At 48.5% G+C, this 19,796-nt stretch overlaps 1 protein-coding gene across 5 annotated transcripts in view; it reads left to right on the forward strand.

Moving 5' to 3' along the window:
• Positions 1-811: 811 nt before the first annotated feature.
• Positions 812-19,796, forward strand: part of SCN3B (sodium voltage-gated channel beta subunit 3) — a 32,873-nt gene continuing 13,888 nt past the window's right edge. For 4 of the 5 annotated variants that reach the window (XR_007769208.1, XR_007769206.1, XR_007769207.1 and 1 more), the window contains exons 1-5: positions 3,213-3,319; positions 4,475-4,670; positions 14,126-14,289; positions 17,555-17,780; positions 19,134-19,272. Coding sequence is in view for 1 of the 5 variants with exons in the window: in XM_050921971.1 (XP_050777928.1) it covers positions 4,616-4,670; positions 14,126-14,289; positions 17,555-17,780; positions 19,134-19,272 (584 nt within the window). In the remaining 4 variants the exon portion in view is untranslated. Of the gene's footprint in view, positions 926-3,212; positions 3,320-4,474; positions 4,671-14,125; positions 14,290-17,554; positions 17,781-19,133; positions 19,273-19,796 lie in introns of those variants that run through there. The other variant, XR_007769209.1, reaches the window with a different exon arrangement.

Genomic DNA, 19,796 nt, shown 5'->3' on the forward strand with positions numbered 1-19,796 from the left:
GGAAGAATGAAGAAATAGCACAGTGCAGTGGCACTTATGTGTGATGGAGATGTAGGCTTAGTAATACGTACTTGCATGGAGAATACAGTGGCAGGCCTGCATGTAGGAGGGTATGTGATGGGGATGTAGCTTTGGCTGTGTGTGAGAAGGCATCTAAAACCTTATGAATGAAAAAACCCTATAGATTTAATAGCACATTTTAAACTTCAAATCTTCCTACAGAAGCTACTGGAGAATTAGATCCCTGCTATAGAGTCCTATACTATGTTTTTTAAAAGACCGTAGAAAGGATGCCATTCTCTATTGAATCCTATAGCTTTTGAAAATAATGCTCATCAGCCTTATTCCATTTCTATAGAGCGTTACTGCTTCCATCCCAATTATAGACTCCTCTCTAAGGGCCGTGGTGTACGTGTGTACACAGGGAATCTGATCCTCTTCCTTCCAGATCATTCTCCCCAGCATTAATTACACATCAGGAGGTAGCACTGCCATTGCTTCTTGCTATTTGGCCACTGCGCTGTTCCAGTGGCCTTGATGTTGAAATGATTGACTGTGAGCAGTTGGTGACAGGTTTGGATCTGTGTTGTCTCCTGGCAGCCAGGAGAGGCTGTTCAGGGAAGGAGCCTTCTGATGTTTGTCTGCCAAACGAGGATAACAGTTCAGTCTAAGCAAATTAATGTGATTGTTGTGAGGTTCGGGGAGCATTGCTTGGACAGCCATTACACAGTAGCAAGCCATGCAGGCTTTGCACTGCCCCTTTCATGTCCTAGCCCAAGGGGCATAATGAAGAAGGGAGTTTGCTAGGGGGGCAGCTAAGCTGAATTTATTTTTATCTCCTGACCTTAATATGCTGACACAAAAGCTTCCGTCTTTTTTCCTGTGCTGCAGTATCTGGGTGTGTTGCCATAGAAACCCCGACATGGTAAGTGGTGCTGCTTTTGGTAGCATTCAACATTTATATCCCCTCAATGTTTTAGTCCCCACCGGAGGTCTGAAAGGGCAGAGGGTTTGCCTCAGTGTCCTTCATTTACTCTGTGTGTGTGTGTGTGTGTGCAGGCGGGGAGGGGCGTGTTTGTGTTAAGGTGTGTGTATTCTCTGGCTCTTTCTCAGCAAACCCGGACAAGAAGACAAAAAGTAGGTGTGTTCAGTCTCCATTTGGCCCAGGGATTTTCATATTAGGTTCTGTTCCCAGCTCTGCCACCCATTTCCTTCAGAGAAGCCACTTTGCCCCTCTGCACTTCAGTTTCCCCATCTGTAGATCGGGGGTAAGACCACCAACCTCACAAGGATCTTCAGAGGCTTAATTCATTAATAACTGCAAAATGCTATGAGCCTGAAAATGGCAGTGGTTGGAGTACTGCACATGATTGCTATTTAATGAGTCATTTGTTGCTGACCATATACCGCTAAGTCCAGCAAGACATGATTTTCTGCTTTCTGCACACTCACTCTCTCAGGCTGGGGAATCCAGTGTTAGGGTTGAAAGAGGGCTTCATTCATATGAAACTTCCTCCCAGGAAGATGTATCTAGGTCAGGTGCCTGATGGAGGGACCATACCAAGGAATAGGAAAGTGTACAGCCAATTAGCAGCTGCTATTGATTCTCAGATTCCTCTTAAGCACATGTTCTCAGGCAGGCCTCCTTTCTTTCACTGTCAGGCTTCTGTAAGGCAGCTGCAATTGGAGCAGCTATCACACATGAAATGCTGCTTGACTATTCCAAGCGTCCTATGTTTTGCAGGGACTTGTTTTTTCCAGCAGCGCACCTGGCTTGCTGAGAACAGATGTTAATTCCACTGCACTTTTTCAAGCACATGGCTGTCAGACGAGACAGCCAGGAACATTATTCAATAGCTTCTGAATGTCTATAAAAAGCCCTACAAAGTAGCATCCTTCCACTAAGCATAATTTAGACTGTGGCAGGTGAACTGGGGACAAATCCTATATATCTCTAGGACAGTGGCTCTCAAACTTTTGTACTGGTGACCCCTTTTACATAGCAAGCCTCTGAGTGTGACCCTCCCTTATAAATTAAAAACACTTTTTAATATATTTAACACCATTATAAATGCTGGACGCAAAGCAGGGTTTGGGATGGAGATTGACAGCTTGCGACCCCTCCCCATGTAATAACCTCATGACCCCCTGAGCAGTCCCCACCCCCAGTTTGAGAACCCCTGGTCTAGGTCCTGTGTCCTTTATTTGGGGCTCATCTACATGCGGAAATTATTCTTGATTAAAGTAGAGTTGATTAACTCCCGATTAAGTCTCCATGTGAATGCTTTTATTCTGGCTTTTTCTGGGTTAGTTTAGCCTGCCTTGAAAAAGGTATCATTATTCCAGAAGAAGAGCGTTCACATGGAGAGTTAAACTGGAATAGCTGTTCCAGGAAATTTCTGATGTAGATATGCCTTTAGTTACTGTGTCTGCAGCATGCCCCTGGGCACTGAGGGAGCCGAGCCGGTGGCTTAATGCTCAGTGTGATGGGCTATATCTTAGCTTGTGCTGCAGGTCTCACTGGCTAGGAATTATCCTCCCACTGAGCCTTGTTCAGTCTGCTAGTGTCATTAAACTGGAGAAGGGCATCCTTTGGGTGTGGGGGTGGGTTAGAAGGAACCTCTCATCTGGGAACAACACCACGACTTCTTACCCCTCACTACTTGAGCACAGGGCATCATGTGACCCACCTTCCATGGTTAGATTACAAGCACGTTCTATATTTTGGGATATTGTCTAGCCACAATAGGGGTGTGGCCTTGTTGGCCTTACTGGAGCTGCCTTCCTCCCCCACCCCATACAGAAGTCAAACTACACCTATGATTCTGGGTGCAGTAGGATTACTTAAAAGAACCACGTGTCTCAGCCTGCTGTCAGAGGAGCAGCTGCTCCATATCCTGCCTCTTCCAAGAAGAAAAAAAGGGGAAACAAGAAAGAAAGAAAGAAAGAAAGAAAGAGGGAGCATTTAATGAGCATCCGCTTTCCCCAGATCTGCTCAGCTGTGACCTTGGGTGCCCTTCAGCACTGGAGGAATACATGGTGGGTGTTGTGGCTCCCCTCCAAGAGCAGAGAGCCCAGCCTGCTGTTGGCCCAGCCTGGGGAACAGGCTGATACGTGAGAAGAGAGGATTTCCCAGTATTTCCTACTGTTACATTAATGACCTTCAGAGCCTTCCAAATGTTAGAATTAAGCTCCTCACGGGGCGAGGACGTCCTGTGTCCTGCCAGTGGATAAATATCTCATGCCTCCTCCCCCAGCTTTATTTTGGGGCTGGGACGGGTAATGCTACCATCTGCAGCTCTCCTTGCAAAGCTGCCATGTAAGTGCAGATGGGGAAGAATAAATGCAAAGCTAGTGATCTCTCGGCTGACTCTAGAGCACTCGGTGAAAAGCCCCAGGCAGGGGAAACATCTGAGCAGATTAAACTAATGGCACGTGGTGTGACATGCAAGCCAAATTCTTGCCGTTCTGTTGGCGTGGAGTTGGCGATGTCCAGAAATAAGACAGCAGCGCAGGCTACCGCACGACACCCCCACCTCTCCCGTCAGGATCCTTTCAGAGCGAGCAGCACATGCTTTCGCTGATCGCTGAGTGCATGGCTTGTTCCAGAAGGACGATTTCGCTGTTATTGCTCTGCGATGATGGAACTAAAGGCGAGGACGGGGAGTGAGCCCTGGCTATTAGCTAGAAAGCTCTGGCATGATCATTAGTCTGGAGGGAGGCTCTGATTGCCTAGAAGGATGCTGGGGCGGGGGGGAGAGCGGGGCAGGTGAGGCTGCTGGCTGATGACTGGAGTGGTGGGTCTCTCTCTCTGCTTGGGAGAGGAAGGGAAGTGTCTGCGCATGCTTGGCTTGGGCGAGCGTCCCTTGGGAAGGCTGGGCTCGCTGCTGATGCTGTCGGGGAAGCGTGTGTAGCAGGGAGGCTGCTCAGCCCCAGGGCGCTAGGATGCACCTGGCCCGCGGGAGGGGCGGAGAGAAACGCGCCTCCAGCCGGCTGATCCCAGGCCGGGGACGCGCCCCTCCCAGCCGCCGCTGCTCCAGATCCTGCCAGATCCGGGCTCTGGGGCGGTCTGGGCGGATCTGATTTGGGGGAGCTACCTTCCCCCGGCCCTGGCTGTTGCATTGCGTGCGCCAAGCCGATGCCCCTAGCACTCAGCAGCGGGTGCCTGCGCGGAGCCTCCATCTCCATGGTGCGCTGCTCTTAGCAACAACCGCTGGCCAGGAGGAGGAGGAGGAAGGGTTGCAACCGACCCCGGCAGGGAGCAGGCTGCCCAGCGTCTCCTGAGTGGAGCTGTCCAGGATTTCGTTCGGTGGGGGGCTGGGGGTGGTGATCCGGCTCCCGGGAGACCTGTCCGTGGTGCTGACGCCAGCCCCTTTGGGGTCCAAGGCAGCTTCTTGCACGGATTTCTCCCCACAAGAAAATGGCATCTTAAACTCACACTGAGCTCCCTGCTCCCACACCTCCGTGTCCCTAGCTTGATCCCCGCTGACCGATCACAGCAGACAAGCACGGATCAGCTGGCAGCCTGATACCCTGGGCACGGCGTGGCGTGGGGAGAAGGATCCTTTTTGGAAAGAGCCTTTATCCCGCCTGAGAACCATCCCCACTAGGAATCATGGCTGCTCTCGCAAGGGGTTTCTGTCTCTCTTCAGTCCTGTTGGTTATATGGGGTAGGTGCCTCCATTCTTTGTGGGGTTGGATTGGGTTCCTCCAAGCAACCCTGAGCTTGGCTGCTGTGGCATGTTACTCTAACGACGTGTTTTTCCCAGAGAGCCTTCTCTAACGTGCGCTCAAATACACTCCAGCGTTAATAGTGGCTTTTAGTTTGGTTGACAGAGCGAAGGAAATGGCATTGATATTAAGTTAATTGCATCAGTTAGGGTATTATTAAGTGGCCTTATCACAGAAGCTGTGTTTTTCTGTAATGATTGTGTGTGCTTTACTTATTCTTCTTTACTCTGGTTTTAAAATACTACATATGCAGCAAAGAATCCTGTGGCACCTTATAGACTAACAGACGTTTTGGAGCATGAGCTTTCGTGGGTGAATACCCACTTCTTCAGATGCATGTATTCACCCACGAAAGCTCATGCTCCAAAACGTCTGTTAGTCTATAAGGTGCCACAGGATTCTTTGCTGCTTTTACAGATCCAGACTAACACGGCTACCCCTTCTGATACTTAATACTATATATGGTGATTTAACATTCAGTTGTTCCTAAGGGGCTGAAAGCATATAAACGTAAAGCGTGCAGACCATATGGATTGATGTTTTAAACCTGTTGCCTACAAATTTCAGCGGGTGACCCCTGGTTCATGTAAATCACAGAGAATTTGTATTGCAATTATTTCAATTTACTTATGAAATCAGCGAATTTGTATTGCAATTATTTCAATTTACTTATGAAATCTGGAGGGTTGTTGCTGCTTTTACAAACATGGCTATTTTATTTGATTTATTTGTATTTTTTGGAAATGTCTCATTGGTGCCATGAAATGTCTAACATGTTCTTTGCATTTTCCCATGAGTGCTTATTCCAGTGCTGCTGTCAACAGTCTGAATGGGAAATTGCCAGAGGGACCTAGTCATGCTAGTCCCAATATTTACCCCAGAGCAACACAGTATTGAAATCCTGGCATAATGAAGCTACTTCTATATCATCAGGGCACACATATGGGCTGCAAGAGACCACTCTTCAACCACCCCCCCTTCAGCAAGCAGAAAGGTTTGACCCTTGCCATCATTTCCAACCCTATGACTCTATGAAAGGGGATCTGAACCAATAGCTCTTCACAGCCCACCTAAGAAGCTGGTCTAGAGAAGGAGCCTCGCCCATTATCTGGCTGAAATAATATTTAATTAAAGTGGAATGGCTTCAAGAGGCAAAACTGAGGGTGCTCCCAACACTGTAGACCAGGACCCAATGATTAGGGCACTCATCCAGGCGGTAGGGGAGCCCTTTTCAAATCCCTTCTCCTCATCACACAGAGGGGGAAATTAAGAACATAAGAACGGCCATACTGGGTCAGCCCAATGATCCATCTAGCCTGGTAACCTCTCTTCCAACACTGGCCAATGCCAGATACTTCCAAGGCAATCAATAAAAGAGGGCAATTATCAAGCGATCCATCCCCTGTTGGTCACTCCCAGCATCTGGCAAGAGCTTAAGGATTCCCAGAGCATGGGGCTGCATCTCTGACTGTCTTGGCTAATAGCCATGGATGGGCCCATTCACAACGAACTTTCTAATTCATTTTTTGAACCCACTTATAGTTTTTGCCTACATGTCAACTGGCAGCCACTTCCAGAGGCTGACTGTGCATTGCGCGGAGAAGTACTGCGAACCCGTTGCTTACTAATTTCAGCGGGTGACCCCTGGTTCTTGCATTACGTGAAGTGGTGAATAACAGGTCCTGAGTCACGTTCTACATCCATGTCATGATTGGCTAGACCTTTTATCAGATCCAGCTTTAACTGTCTCTTTTCCCAGCTGAACCTGAAGCAGCCCCCAACCCCCATCTAAGAGAAGACCCCTAACCACTAGGTTAAAAGTGACATGGGAGGCCTCTGCCTCCTTCCCCCTGGGCTGTCTTGCGGGGCGTTGGGCAGGTCCCTAACCAGCTCACACTAAGCGGGTTAGGCACCTGCATCACCTGAGGGACTCTGGGCCGTGGCCGGCAAGCAGAGGTTGAGAGGCGAAGACGCTGGTACAATTTCCTTCTCCTGCCTGATGAGCAGAGAGTTGAAAAGGGCTCTGCAGTCTCTCAAGCGTGAGCCCCGATCCTGAAGGATAGGACAGCCGGAGGAGGCTTGCTTGTTGTAGCATGTTGAGGCTGTGCCACTTTCATTCAGTAGTAACTGGCCAGCCCTGAGACATAAATCCCCCTGTAGCCCAGTGGCTTTGGTATTTACCCAGTATGTGGATGATGCATGTTCAACTCTTTCCTCAGTTTGCTGAGAATGGACCGCAACAGCCATCTCCTCTCTCCAAGGGTGAACGTGAACATGCTCCTGCTGGGCTAAGCGGAATTCTCACTGGGGCCCAGTGGCTGCCTCTGATTTTTCTGCTGCAGTTGTTCCACCTTTATTACATATTCATTAGGCCATAACTTGGACAAGCAGCACTGTGTGGTCTAATAGTTTGGGGTTGTGGCTGGCCTCTGAGAGGCTGGGGTTCAAATCTCCTTTATGCTGTCTGAGACAGGGTTTGAACCTTGATCTCTTACCTGGCAAGTGAACGGCCTAAGTGCTGGGCTAGGCAGTATTCTGCCTCTGGGGCTCCCTTGCTCTTGTCTGTTGAAGCTGCTGCTCTTTCATTACCTACTCATTGGGCCCAAGTGCAAACAAACAGCCCTGTGTGGTCTCGTGGTTGGGGTTGTGGCCAGCCTGTGGGGGGCTTGGATTCAACTCCCCTTTATGCTACCCAAGACAGGATTCAAACCTTGATCTCTTACCTAGCAGGTCAATGCTCTAAGTGCTGGGCTAGGAGGTAGTCCAATGGGCTGGCTCCCTCAGTGTTTCCTATTGAAGGTGGGCCAATGTCATTAGGTAATTAAACAGTCACTGGGCAACGGAAGCCCTGTGAGTCCCTCTGTGGTCTGGTAGTTTGAGTGGCTTTGTTTCAAAAGTGGCAGGTGCCAGTTCAACTCCCCTTTATGCTGGCTGAGATGGGATTTGAAGGGTGACTGCCTACCTCTCAACCCAATGGCCTAAGTGCCTGGCTAATGGGCTGTGGGGTCTCCCTCAGTCCTTTCTGTTGAAGGTAGGACACATTCAGTAAATATGACATGAGAATTGGGCCAAGAGCACTGTGTGCTTCCTGCTATAGTCCAGTGGTTTGGGTACTTACCCCAGAAGTACAGTGATGTGGGTTCAAATCCCTACACTGAGATGGGCTGGGCACCTCAATCTCTTACCGCTCAAGCGTTCCACTTTAACTATATATTAACCGGAGCAAGGTAAGCTCTCAAGTCCCTGTATGGTGTGGTGGTTAAGGTGCTTGCTTGGATTGTGGGTCACCCTGGTTCAACTCCCTGCCCTGTGGGACAGGAGGACCTCTGGTGGGTGAGAGGAGACCTGTCTGAGCTGAGCAAGAGGCCTGTCACAGGGCCTCTTGCTCTTTTAATTAAAGAGGCTTTGCTGCTGAGCAGTAAAACCCCCTCTCTCTCTTGTCCACCATGATCAGGATACACGCCCAGGTTGTGGCAGACCCCAGGGCACTCCCCTGCTCTTTTGAGGGGTGTGAACTGGGGGCTGCCACCTCCTGGGGAGAGTCACTGGTAAGCGATCCCTGTCCAAATCCCCTCTCTGTCCCAAGAAGACAATGGCCTCTTGAGAAAGAGAGGGGGTTCGGACAAGGATGGCCCACCGTAAAGGACGGTCACCTAGGAGGCAGGAAATCCCTGTGCAAATCCCTGCTGAACAGGCAGCTGGGGGATTTGAACCAGGATCTCCCACAACCTAGGCGAGTATCCTAACCACTGGACTAGAGAGTGAAGGTTGCTGGGGGGTTGGCCCAGACCACATTTAACTAAAGTGGAACAGCTTCAAGAGGCAAGAAGGAGGCAGATAACCTTCTTACTATTACAGGAAGGTCAGGGGACACACACACACACACACACACACAAGATGAGATTCAAACCCCCCATTTCCTGCAGCTGAGGTGCATAGCATGACCATCAGCCTACAGAGGGTACTGGGACAGTAGGAAGCCCAAATACCATATAATTAAAGTGACACAGCTTTGAAAGGCAAGAATGCAAGCAACCCCAAGGCTACATCTGCAAGGTGAACACACATGCACCAGGAAAGATTTGAACTCACCTCTCTCGGCCCCCCACTGCCACCCCAGACACACAGTGTGACCATCAGCCTACAGAGCTAACTGTAACCTTGCTTGCTCGAGCAACCCTTTAATTAAAGTGGAGCAGCTTCCACAGGCAAGAGGGTAGCTTGCTCCCTGGCAGTACCCGAGAAAGCAGAGAACACCCACCAGGCCTGCCTTAAAGGCCGATCTCAAGGTATTTGTAAGCATTAGCAGGTAAATTTGAACCCACAGCCCCCACGTTGCACACATATAGCTCAACCACTGGGCCACAGAAGAAGTGAGAGTGAGGGCTTTGCCCCAACAATAGTTAATTCATTTGGAACACCTTCTGCGGGCAAAAAGCAAGGGACCCATCCACCCCAAAACTACAGGTGAGTGCCTTTCAGAGGCCATTGCAACAAGCAAAGGGAGGATTTGAACCCACAGCGGTTGCAAACCAGCCTCAAACCCTATGCACTGGACTATACAGGAAGGTATTTAGCTGCTTGACCCAAATAATAGTTCATTGAAGTTGAACAGCTTCTCGAGCAAGCAGAAGGGAATCACGAGACCCCCATCGCTAGAGCCACCAAACCACAAAGCTTAGACAGGCTGTAGGAGAGCCCTCCTCAACCCCCCAACCGCCCCAACAGGGAGATTTGAACGAGCCATCTTCAGGGTCCCTCTGTGAGGCCTAACCACGGGATCAGAGAGGGAGCCACAGCCTTTAACTGGTCCCAGTAGCCTGACATTAAAGTGTTAAGCTGAGAGCGCAGCCCGTCACTGTAGCCCGGGACCCACTGATTAGGGCACTCACCTGGGCGGTAGGTGAGCCCTTTGCAAATCCCTTGCACTCATCAGGCACAGGGGAGAGTTAATAACGTGAACGGGCAGATTGCATCAGACCAGTGGTCCAGCTAGCCCACCGTCCTGTTTTCCCACAGCAGCCGACGCCAACCGCTTCAAAGGCAGTGAACCGAAGAGGCCAATTATCAAGCAATCCGGCCCATCGGCCTCTCCCAGCAGCTGGCAGGCAGTGGGCTAAGGACGCCCCGAGCGCAGGGCCGAGTCCCTGACCATCTCGGCTAACAGGCACCGATGGCCCCATTCACCCCGCAGTTTCTCGTTCTTTTTTCAAACCCACTTCCGGTTTTGGCCTGCCCCACATCAATTGGCGACGAGTTCCACACGCTGACTGTGCGTTGCGGGGCAAAGTACAGGCGAGGTTCGTCTTACGCCGGGGTTACGGTCCGCTGTTAGCGCGTAAAGCGACAATTGCGTAGAGTCAAAATTACATTATATGTAATGGCGGGCTGAATCCCCTGCACTACAGCTACAGTATTTCAGTTGCTATTGGTCTCTCTTTTTTTGTTTGTTTTTTGGCGACCACACAAAGCTGTATTCGCGCGTGTTAAATTAGCATAAGATGAGACTCGCCTGTCCTGCCTTTGGTTTGGGTTAACCCGCTGCCTACTAATTCCAGCAGGTGACCCCTGGTTCTTGTGTTGCGTGAAGGAGTGACTGACACGTTCTGAGTAACGTTCTACACCCAAGACATGATTGTCTAGACCTTTATCAGATCCAGCCTTAACTGTCTCTTTTCCCAGCTGAACCCAAAGCAGCCCCCAACCCCCATCCCAGGCGATGCCCCTAACCACTAGGTTAAAAGTGACATGCGAGGCCTCTGCCTCCTTCCTCCTGGGTCGTCTTGCCGGGCGTTCGGCAGGTGCCTAACCAGCTCACACTAAGTGGGTTAGGCACCTAAGTCACCCGAGGGATTCCGGGCCGTGGCCGGCAAGCAGAGGGTGGGAGAAGGACACTGGGCCAATTTCCTGCTCCCTGCCTGAGCAGAGAGTTGAAGAGGGCTCTGCAGTCTCTCAAACGTGAGCCCCGATCCTGAAGGATAGGACAGCCTGAGGAGGCTTGCTTGTAGTAGCGTGTTGAGGCTGTGCCACTTTCCTTCAGTAGTAACTGGCCAGGCTTGCTAGACAAATCCCTCTGTAGTCCAGCGGTTTGGGTCCTTTCCCCAGCATGTGGCTAATACAGGTTCATTTCCTTTTTCAGCTCATTGAGAAGGGACCAGAACAGCCATTTCCTGCCTTCAAGGTGAACATGCCACTGCTGGGCTAAGAGGGGTTTTCATTAGGGCCTGGTGGCTGCATCTGATTTTTTTTCTGCTGCAGTTGTTCCACTTTCACTACATATTCATCGGGTTGTAAACTGAGCAAACAGCCCTGTGTGGTGTAGTGGTCTGGGGTTGTGGCTGGCCTGTAGGAGCCTGGTGTTCAACTCTCCTTTATGCTGCCTGAGAGAGGATTCAAGCCTTGATCTCTTACCTGGCAAGTGAAGGGCCTAAGTGCTGGGCTAGGCAGTATTCTACCTCTGGGGCTCCCTTGCTCTTGTCTGCTGAAGCTGCTGCTCTTTCATTACATACTCATCGGGCCCAAGTGCAAACAAGCAGCCCTGTGTGGTCTAGTGGGTGAGGGCTGTGGCTGGCCTGTGGGAGGCTGGAGTTCAACTCCCCTTTATGCTGCCCGAGAGGAGATTCAAACCTTGATCTCTTACCTAGCAGGCCAATGCTCTAAGTGCTGGGCTAGGAGGTAGTCCAATGGGCTGGCTCCCTCAGTGTTTCCTATTGAAGGTGGGCCAATGTCATTTGGTAATTAAACAGTCACTGGGCAACTGCAGCCCTGTGAGTCCCTCTGTGGTCTGGTAGTTTGAATGGCTTTGTTTCAAAAGTGGCAGGTGCCAGTTCAACTCCCCTTTATGCTGGCTGAGATGGGATTTGAAGGGTGACTGCCTACCTCTCAACCCAATGGCCTAAGTGCCTGGCTAGTGAGCTGTGGGGTCTCCCTCAGTCCTTTCTGTTGAAGGTAGGACACATTCAGTAAATATGACATGAGAATTGGGCCAAGAGCACTGTGTGCTTCCTGCTATAGTCCAGTGGTTTGGGTACTTACCCCAGAAGTACAGTGATGTGGGTTCTAATCCCTACACTGAGATGGGCTGGGCATCTCAATCTCTTACCACTCAAGCGTTCCACTTTAACTATATATTAACCGGAGCAAAGTAAGCTCTCAAGTCCCTGTATGGTGTGGTGGTTAAGGTGCTTGCTTGGATTGTGGGTCACCCTGGTTCAACTCCCTGCCCTGTGGGACAGGAGGACCTCTGGTGGGTGAGAGGAGACCTGTCTGAGCTGAGCAAGAGGCCTGTCACAGGGCCTCTTGCTCTTTTAATTAAAGAGGCTTTGCTGCTGAGCAGTAAAACCCCCTCTCTCTCGTCCACCATGATCAGGATACACGCCCAGGTTGTGGCAGACCCCAGGGCACTCCCCTGCTCTTTTGAGGGGTGTGAACTGGGGGCTGCCACCTCCTGGGGAGAGTCACTGGTGAGCGATCCCTGTCCAAATCCCCTCTCCGTCCCAAGAAGACAATGGCCTCTTGAGAAAGAGAGGGGGTTCGGACAAGGATGGCCCACCGTAAAGGACAGTCGCCTAGGAGGCAGGAAATCCCTGTGCAAATCCCTGCTGAACAGGCAACTGGGGGATTTGAACCAGGCTCTCCCACAACCCAGGCGAGTATCCTAACCACTGGACTAGAGAGTGAGGGTTGTTGGGGGGCTGGCCCAGAGCACATTTAACTAAAGTGGAACAGCTGCGAGAGGCAAGAAGGAAACAAGCAACCTGCTGCCTATTACAGAAAGATCAGTGGACACACACCAGGGAAGATTTGAGCCCACAGCTCCAGCACCCCAGGCAAAGACCATGACCACCAGCCTACAGAGGGTACTGGGTTTGTGGGAGGACCAAATGACATTTAATTAAAGTGGATCGGCTTTGAATGGCAAGAAGGAGAGCTGTCCCACTCACTGTACTGTATTAGGGTAGTGACATGCAGCCACATTTGAACCTATATCATCACATAGCCTAATCAGTAGACTACAGAGGAAGCCTTACCTAGCTGCTGTCCCAAATGATATTTAGCTAATGTGGAACATCTTCCAGAGACAAGAGTTAGGGAGCCCCTCCATTGCTAAAAAGCAAAGACCCAGGCACACCCACCAAGGCTGCAGTCAACATCTATCCACAGCCATTCTTAAGGCACATAGAGAGCACTTATAAACCTGCCTCTTCCACAGCCCAAGGACATAACCAAACCCCTGCACTCTAGAAGGAGTGGTGTCTTTGCTTTTGCCCAAGCTACATTTAATTAATGTGGAACAGTGTCAAGTAACAGACAAAAGCATGGAAGCCCCCGATCATGTGATACCAGAAACTAGGGCATGCACCCAGGTAGTTGGAGACAAGGCTCTTTGCAGTCCATCATCACAGCAGGGAATTTAAACCCATGGCTTTCCTAATCTAGGTGAATAGCCTAACTACAGGACTACGGAGGGTGGTGCAGGTTTCTGTCAGTCAAAATAATATTTAATTAAGGTGAATCAGCTGCAAAAGGCAAGTACAGACCCCATGTATAGGAAAGAGGATGAAGGTAACAGTCAGCATCTTGATAGAGCAAAGACATATGTGGCCATGTACAAAGCGGACACTAGAGAGGATATTGCCCATCCCAGGGCAGCATGGGTTTACATTATGTCATAGCAGCATTTGATGAGTAGGAGCATTCTGCCTTGTTACAGAGGGAAATATTTTACACCTGCCAATTTTTATGTTGACCTAATTGAAAGCTTTTTTGGCTAGCGTACACACCGAATCTGTAGTTTACCCCAGATGCCAATTCTGCCTGACTCCAAGCCTCTTATGCTTAAATAAAAATTACAAAACCACAAAACTGGAAGAGTTGAGCCTAACGAACTCTAATTGTCAGGTTTGGACACATCATCACCCTGAAACATTCATCCCGCTTCACTTAGGGCACAATTGCTCCTAGAGGCTGGATTCAGAGGTTGTTCTAATACAGAGTTCAGTAAGTGCTGTAACAGAGTTCTCTACGTGCTTGAGTGTTAGTGGGTGGGAGAGAATGTACTATGTTGCTTCCTCTCTAAAATAGCATTAATTACTCTAAAAAAGGACTTAAAATGTGGCAAAGCAGCTGCTGTCAAGAAGAATTTGCCCACAGCAATCACATGTTAATTATTACATACTTATATAGTTCAGCTTAGAGAAGGAAGGTTTGTAAAACTTGCCGGTTTAGACTTTTATCCATTGTCCATGAGCATTAGTAATAAATCAGATGGTTTTCCACTGAGGTTTATTATGTGTCTATAATAAGAGACCTGAATAACAGATCATTTGTTTTTCTCTATCTCTATCCCGGTGTTTCTCTCTATCTCTTGCTATTCTGCCCCCATGGTCTTCAGTTGGCGTCTGTTCTCCAGTCTGTGTGGAAGTTCCGTCAGAGACGGAGGCTGTCCAAGGAACTCACATGAAGCTGCTCTGTATCTCCTGCATGAAGAGAGAAGAGGTTTCTGCCAGCACTGTGGTGGAATGGTTCTACAAGACTGAAGGGGGGAAAGATGAGCTGGTATGTATATTTGCTAACCTAATTCATTGCTACCATACCCCTTAGTATGGGGAAAATGTCCAGGGAATGTATGGGGGGACTGAGGTAAAAAGGCCTGGGAGAACATTAACTTCAGTTTTGTGGTACCGTTTTGGTGAGGGTCATACAAGGAAAATAAGAAAAGTAAGTGTAACTTGGGTGATGTGTGTGTCACATCTGAAGTTTGATTTGAGGAAGACAGAAATGTCCAGAGGCCACTCACACAATATTGAAGATGACAATGCTCCTTCAGTTATTTAACTCCGCCCTTGCACTACAGTGTTTTCATTTATATGGCACTTTTCACCCAGAGATATCAAAGCACTTTACAAGAGCAGCAAAGAGTCCTGTGGCACCTTATAGACTAGCAGACATACTGGAGCATGAGCTTTCGTAGATGAATACCCACTTCGTTGGATGCATGTCAAGCACTTTACAAACATTGTCTCATAACTGTCTCCTCCTAATATCACTGATCCATAAATTGAGTTGATTATTTGTCATGCAGCAGCACTCAGAAGGCCCAATAAAGCTCAAGACCCCATTGTGTGAGGTGCTGTACATACACATAGTAAGAAACGGGCCCTTTCCCAAAGAATGTACAGCCTAATTAGACAAGGCAGCTGAAGGGGAAACAGGCACTGAAACGTGAACTGACTTGCCCAAAGTTACAGGGTTGGTCAGTGGCAGAGTGCAAGCCTGCACTGTGCATTTTGCCTAATTTTGTTTTGCTTTATGCTACTTACAGGAGAAGGCAGCTGATGTGTTTCCCCCAGAACCCAGATCCTAGACTAGGCTTAACAGGCTGCTGGCTGAGACTGCCAGAGAAGCAGCCACAATACAGTAATTTGGCTTCGCTCAAACTTCACAGTGTGACTGCAGGGTACCGATGCAAACAGTCAAACGTGGGTGGAGAGTGCACAATTAGAAGATTGGAGGATGGACTGTCACATCTTGTTACCCATTATGATGTGACAGTTAGTTGGCTGAACAGTCTAGATATAAATTTGGAGGCATATGAAAGCCATGTCAGAACCAGGAACAGAATTTAGGAATCCCAATTCCTGACATCAGAATTTAACCCCGAGATCTCACCTTCATGCCCAACGATTGTTCTCTATAAGTCAAATCTCATCCCATTGAAGTCCATGGAATTATAGCCATTGAATTCCCTGAGGCCAGGCTTTAGCGCTACATAGCTCTGTCACCTGCCATTTTAATGATGATGGCACAGTGACATCCCTGTGAAAGTTACTCCATCATCTGATTCAGGAAGCACAGTTAAGACTGTCTCTGTGTGCTCCTTTGAATGCTGTCTGGGAGGATGTTGGAACTGTCCTTCTAAATGAGTTAAAATAGACAGATGTGGATATGATGGAAAAGAAGCAACAGGTTTCTTAGTCCTGATTACTCGGAGGCCTGAATATATGCAGTTCTTGCATATTTTCACATGTGCAAAGTCTTTGTTTCATCCAGAAAACAAAGCTAGTGGCAATGGTGAGTTCCAGATATGTCCCCACTGTTTTGAGCTCTGATCTGGAGGGACCACTTGGAAGGATGAGAAGGGGATTCAGGGTTGGCTTATCTGCTGAACATGCTAATGAGTGACTTAGGGGGTGTTTTAATGGTATGGACTATTATCCACTAGAGACTGACAAGAGGGTCCACATGCTCTCCCCAACCTCCTAAACCACCGTACAGTGCTTCTCATCTGAGCTTCCAATAGGTAGCCCCTATGCCTGTCAGTAAAGGGGGATGAATCTGATTTTTAAACACTTGCCTCCCTTCTTGCACCTGCAAATTGTAGGGGCAAACAGTAGTGGGTAGAGTTTTGTATCTGCAATTATTCCTTGGCACAAGTTAGGACATTTAGACACACAAGGACCTGCTCTATGGATACACCCATTCATCAAAATGACCTCAATGCAGAACTTACACTCATAAAGCTGAGCGTGCAGAAAGGAAGGCTCAGCTCAGCACAGGGTGAAAATCAGGACTCCAATGTTCATGGCTGTTATGATGGACTCAGACCAGAAAGATATTAGAGAGTAGTCCTGTTGATATATCAGCCTTAAAATGACCAGGTCCCCGTTCCCTGAATAGCTAAGCAAAGTCTATTCCAGGCCAGTCAAGACACCTGACACCAATTTAACCATTTAAAGTCATTAAGCTAATGCTGACACCTGACCTTTATTAACTAGCAAAGGGTCAGTTAAGGCTGTTACGCTAATGGAGACAGCTGGAACCAATTAAGGTCCCACTCATACTGCTTAAAAGCTCTCCTATCTGGCTCTTTTCAAAAAAAGCCTAGTTGGAAGGAGCTGGAGAAGAGGAAGTGTTGCTGAATCCTGAAGTAAGGGTGATGTTAGGAAAAGGGGACCACTAGGAAATAGCCCAGGGAATCAAAGCAGTGTCAGTGGTGAAGGTAAAGATGCCAACCACTGCTACCATTAGGGTCCCAGGACTAGAACCTGGAGTAGAGGGTGGTTCTCTCCTCCCCACATGCTCTACAGAGATCTCATTGAGAAGGGAAGTGGACTTTGGTCCAGGCAGAAGGCCAAACAGTGCCTACTGAGCTCTAAGGAGCAACAGAGACTGGGTATTCCACCTTCTCACCTCCCAGACTGTCCTGTAATGAAAGTAGCTCAATAAACTGACCTTTGTCACTGTACAGAGAAAGGGAGATCATAGTGAGGGCCTTAGTGAGCTTCTGAGGCCACTGAATCCACCTGGAAGCATGGGACCCACCAATACAGGCTTGCAGCTTTGTCACCCTGTGTAAATAAGTCATTATTTATCATTATCCCATTCAGTTTTCTCTTGCAATACCTTTTGTTTAGATGCCAATTTCCAGTGTGTAATTGTTTGTATTTAACATGGTAGCATAATCCAATTGATTTAAGCACTAGCCTGAGAGATAAGGGTTCTGTTCCATTCCTGCCTCTGCCTCAGACCTGCTTTGATCTTGGATGAGTCACTTTGCCTATTGGTGCCTCATTTTCCCCACCTATATAATGGAAATAATTCTCTTTGCCCTCTTTGTAAAGTGTTTTGCATCTCCAGATGAAAAGCACTATAGAAGTATTAACACCTGATGCTTCAGGAAGAGAAACTCTAAACCACCTGATAGGTGGAAACTGTACCTAGCTAGAGGGGAATCCCAAGGTGGGGAGTAGGATGCATCCACAAATTGATAGGTGACTGACTGACTGACTTCCTTTTCCCCCCTGCCCCCATTTCTCTACAGATCTATGAATACAGAAAAGTATACCATGAATTTCCAAGCCGCTTCAGTGGCCGGCTACAATGGAACGGGAGCAAAGACATGCAGGATGTGTCCATCACTGTATTAAATGTGACCTTGAATGATTCGGGGATCTACACCTGTAACATCACCAGGGAGTTTGACTTTGAGATTCATCGCCCACTCTTCACAAGCTCCAGATTGATCCATCTCACTGTGGTAGAGGAGGGTATGGAGGACTGGTGGAAATGCTTTGAACCATTGGGTGTGACCTGCCTTGCCAAGGCCCAAGTTTATTGCAAACCAGACAATGCTCTTTTCAGTGGTATCCCTGGTGAGGAGTGGGGAAGCTGCCAGCAAATAGGTCATTTGCAGACACTTCTGTTTCCCTAGCCACACTTTCTTACAAGTCTGACATGAAACTCTGCACCTCTTGTGCTAGGTGTAGTCCCAGTTTTGGAGCTCAGAAATGCGTCCTGGGCTCATCCAGCAGCTCCTGGGCAGGGGAACAACCAGAGAAACATGCTGTACCAAGCTGGAAGTGCAGTGGGCTTCCTGTTTTTCAGCTCAGTGCACACACTACTCCCTAATGGTTCTCAGTACACCATTCTAACAGGGAGCAGCAGCAGTGCAGTTGATGAACTGGTGATGGCTTCCCTCCACCCCTTCTCTTTTTCCTCCCTACCCTCACTGGGTGTGATCTCTCTCCATCTCCCTCTTTCTTTTCTGCCTCCAGCTTTGCATTCCTCTTTTCTTCACATGTGTTTCTCCCTTCCCCCTCAATCAGTGAAATGCTGGCCATACTAAGTCAGTATGAGTGGTGTCACTGGCTTCAGTGGGCCAAGATTGCTACACCATATCTGTCCTGATTGCGAATCTCTTCCCCTTCTCCCCTCCAAGTCCTGCCATTTCTTGGCCACCATTAAAAGCATTTTGATTCTGTATTCCTTATTGCTGCATAGGACATCTAGCAATGCATGAGGGGTTAGAAAGAGAGCACCATGAAAACAAATTAGCATCCAGGATAAGATTGGTTAAAATTGGGGCAGAGGGTCATGCATGTGCCTGCTCTGAGAACATAATTGGAAATAGTGGCAAGCTTGAGCACATCTCTCTCTTATTTCCACCAGCATGCAGGATGAAACAGCTGATGGAAGTCTCCTCATAGCCAAACCCTGCCCCTTTCAGACCAGGTTGAGATTCTTTCTCTACTTCCTGCAGCTGGTTTGGGGAGAGGAGCAGCAGCAGATGATTGCTCAGGTGCTGCAGTTCAAGGTGACATGCAGCTATATTGCCAGCTTCCATTCTTCCTTTAGCTACAGTCTCATAAGCTGCTTCACAGCTACTCATTCAAGTGGCAGTTGAGATCCTGCCCCCATTTTCTGCAGCGGACTCAGCCTGCCGGCCTTAGTTCCAATAAAAGAGGTACTTAAGCCGACAGTCCTGCGTCTTCTGTTGCTCATTCTTGCAGATAACTCTATCTGGCTGAAAAGAGGAGAGGGCTGGTTCTTTGAGAACCAATTTTGTACTGCACCATCCTCTAAGAGATAAGTGATTTATTTTAATTCTGTTTCCCCAACAGCTGGAGAAGATTTCACATCTGTCATCTCTGAAATTATGATGTATATTCTCCTGGTTTTTCTCACCTTGTGGCTGCTGATAGAAATGGTCTATTGCTACAGGAAGGTCTCCAAAGCAGAGGAGACTGTACAAGAAAATGCGTAAGTAAAAATCCTACAGGCCTCCATACAGGAGCAAGCTTCTCACTTGAAGCAGAAAAAATGGGGGTGTGGTTCAGAGGGTTCACCAAGGGATCTAGCCACCATTAAAAGCATTTTGAGCTTGTATTCCTTTCTGTGGCTGCATCTCAGAATCCTTGTGAAATGTAGCAGGATTGAGTCCCTCCTGAGAGAGGCTATACACTAGGTTAGCAAGGGACAGTGTTACAACTCAGAGTGATGGCATGTTGGTCAAGCTGTGCAGTGCCCCATAACTGGGATATTGGAAGGCACCTTGTCAGAATGGTGTAGGAGACACTTTCCCAGGACCTACCTGAAATATGCCTAACTAATGAAAAGCATCACATGCTGTTTTTAAAAACTGAGGCAAAGACTGTTCCAGTGTGACACAGCTGGGGATTATTCCACTATTTCCATGCTGTATGTTTCCCTCCTTATATGTACATCAGATAACAAGGCCCTTTGTGTGCAGTGGGAGTGGGGAGAAAATATTCTTATGGCTTTAT

This window comes from Gopherus flavomarginatus, chromosome 13 (genome assembly GCF_025201925.1).
Source record: "Gopherus flavomarginatus isolate rGopFla2 chromosome 13, rGopFla2.mat.asm, whole genome shotgun sequence".
NCBI classification, from domain to species: domain Eukaryota; kingdom Metazoa; phylum Chordata; order Testudines; family Testudinidae; genus Gopherus; species Gopherus flavomarginatus.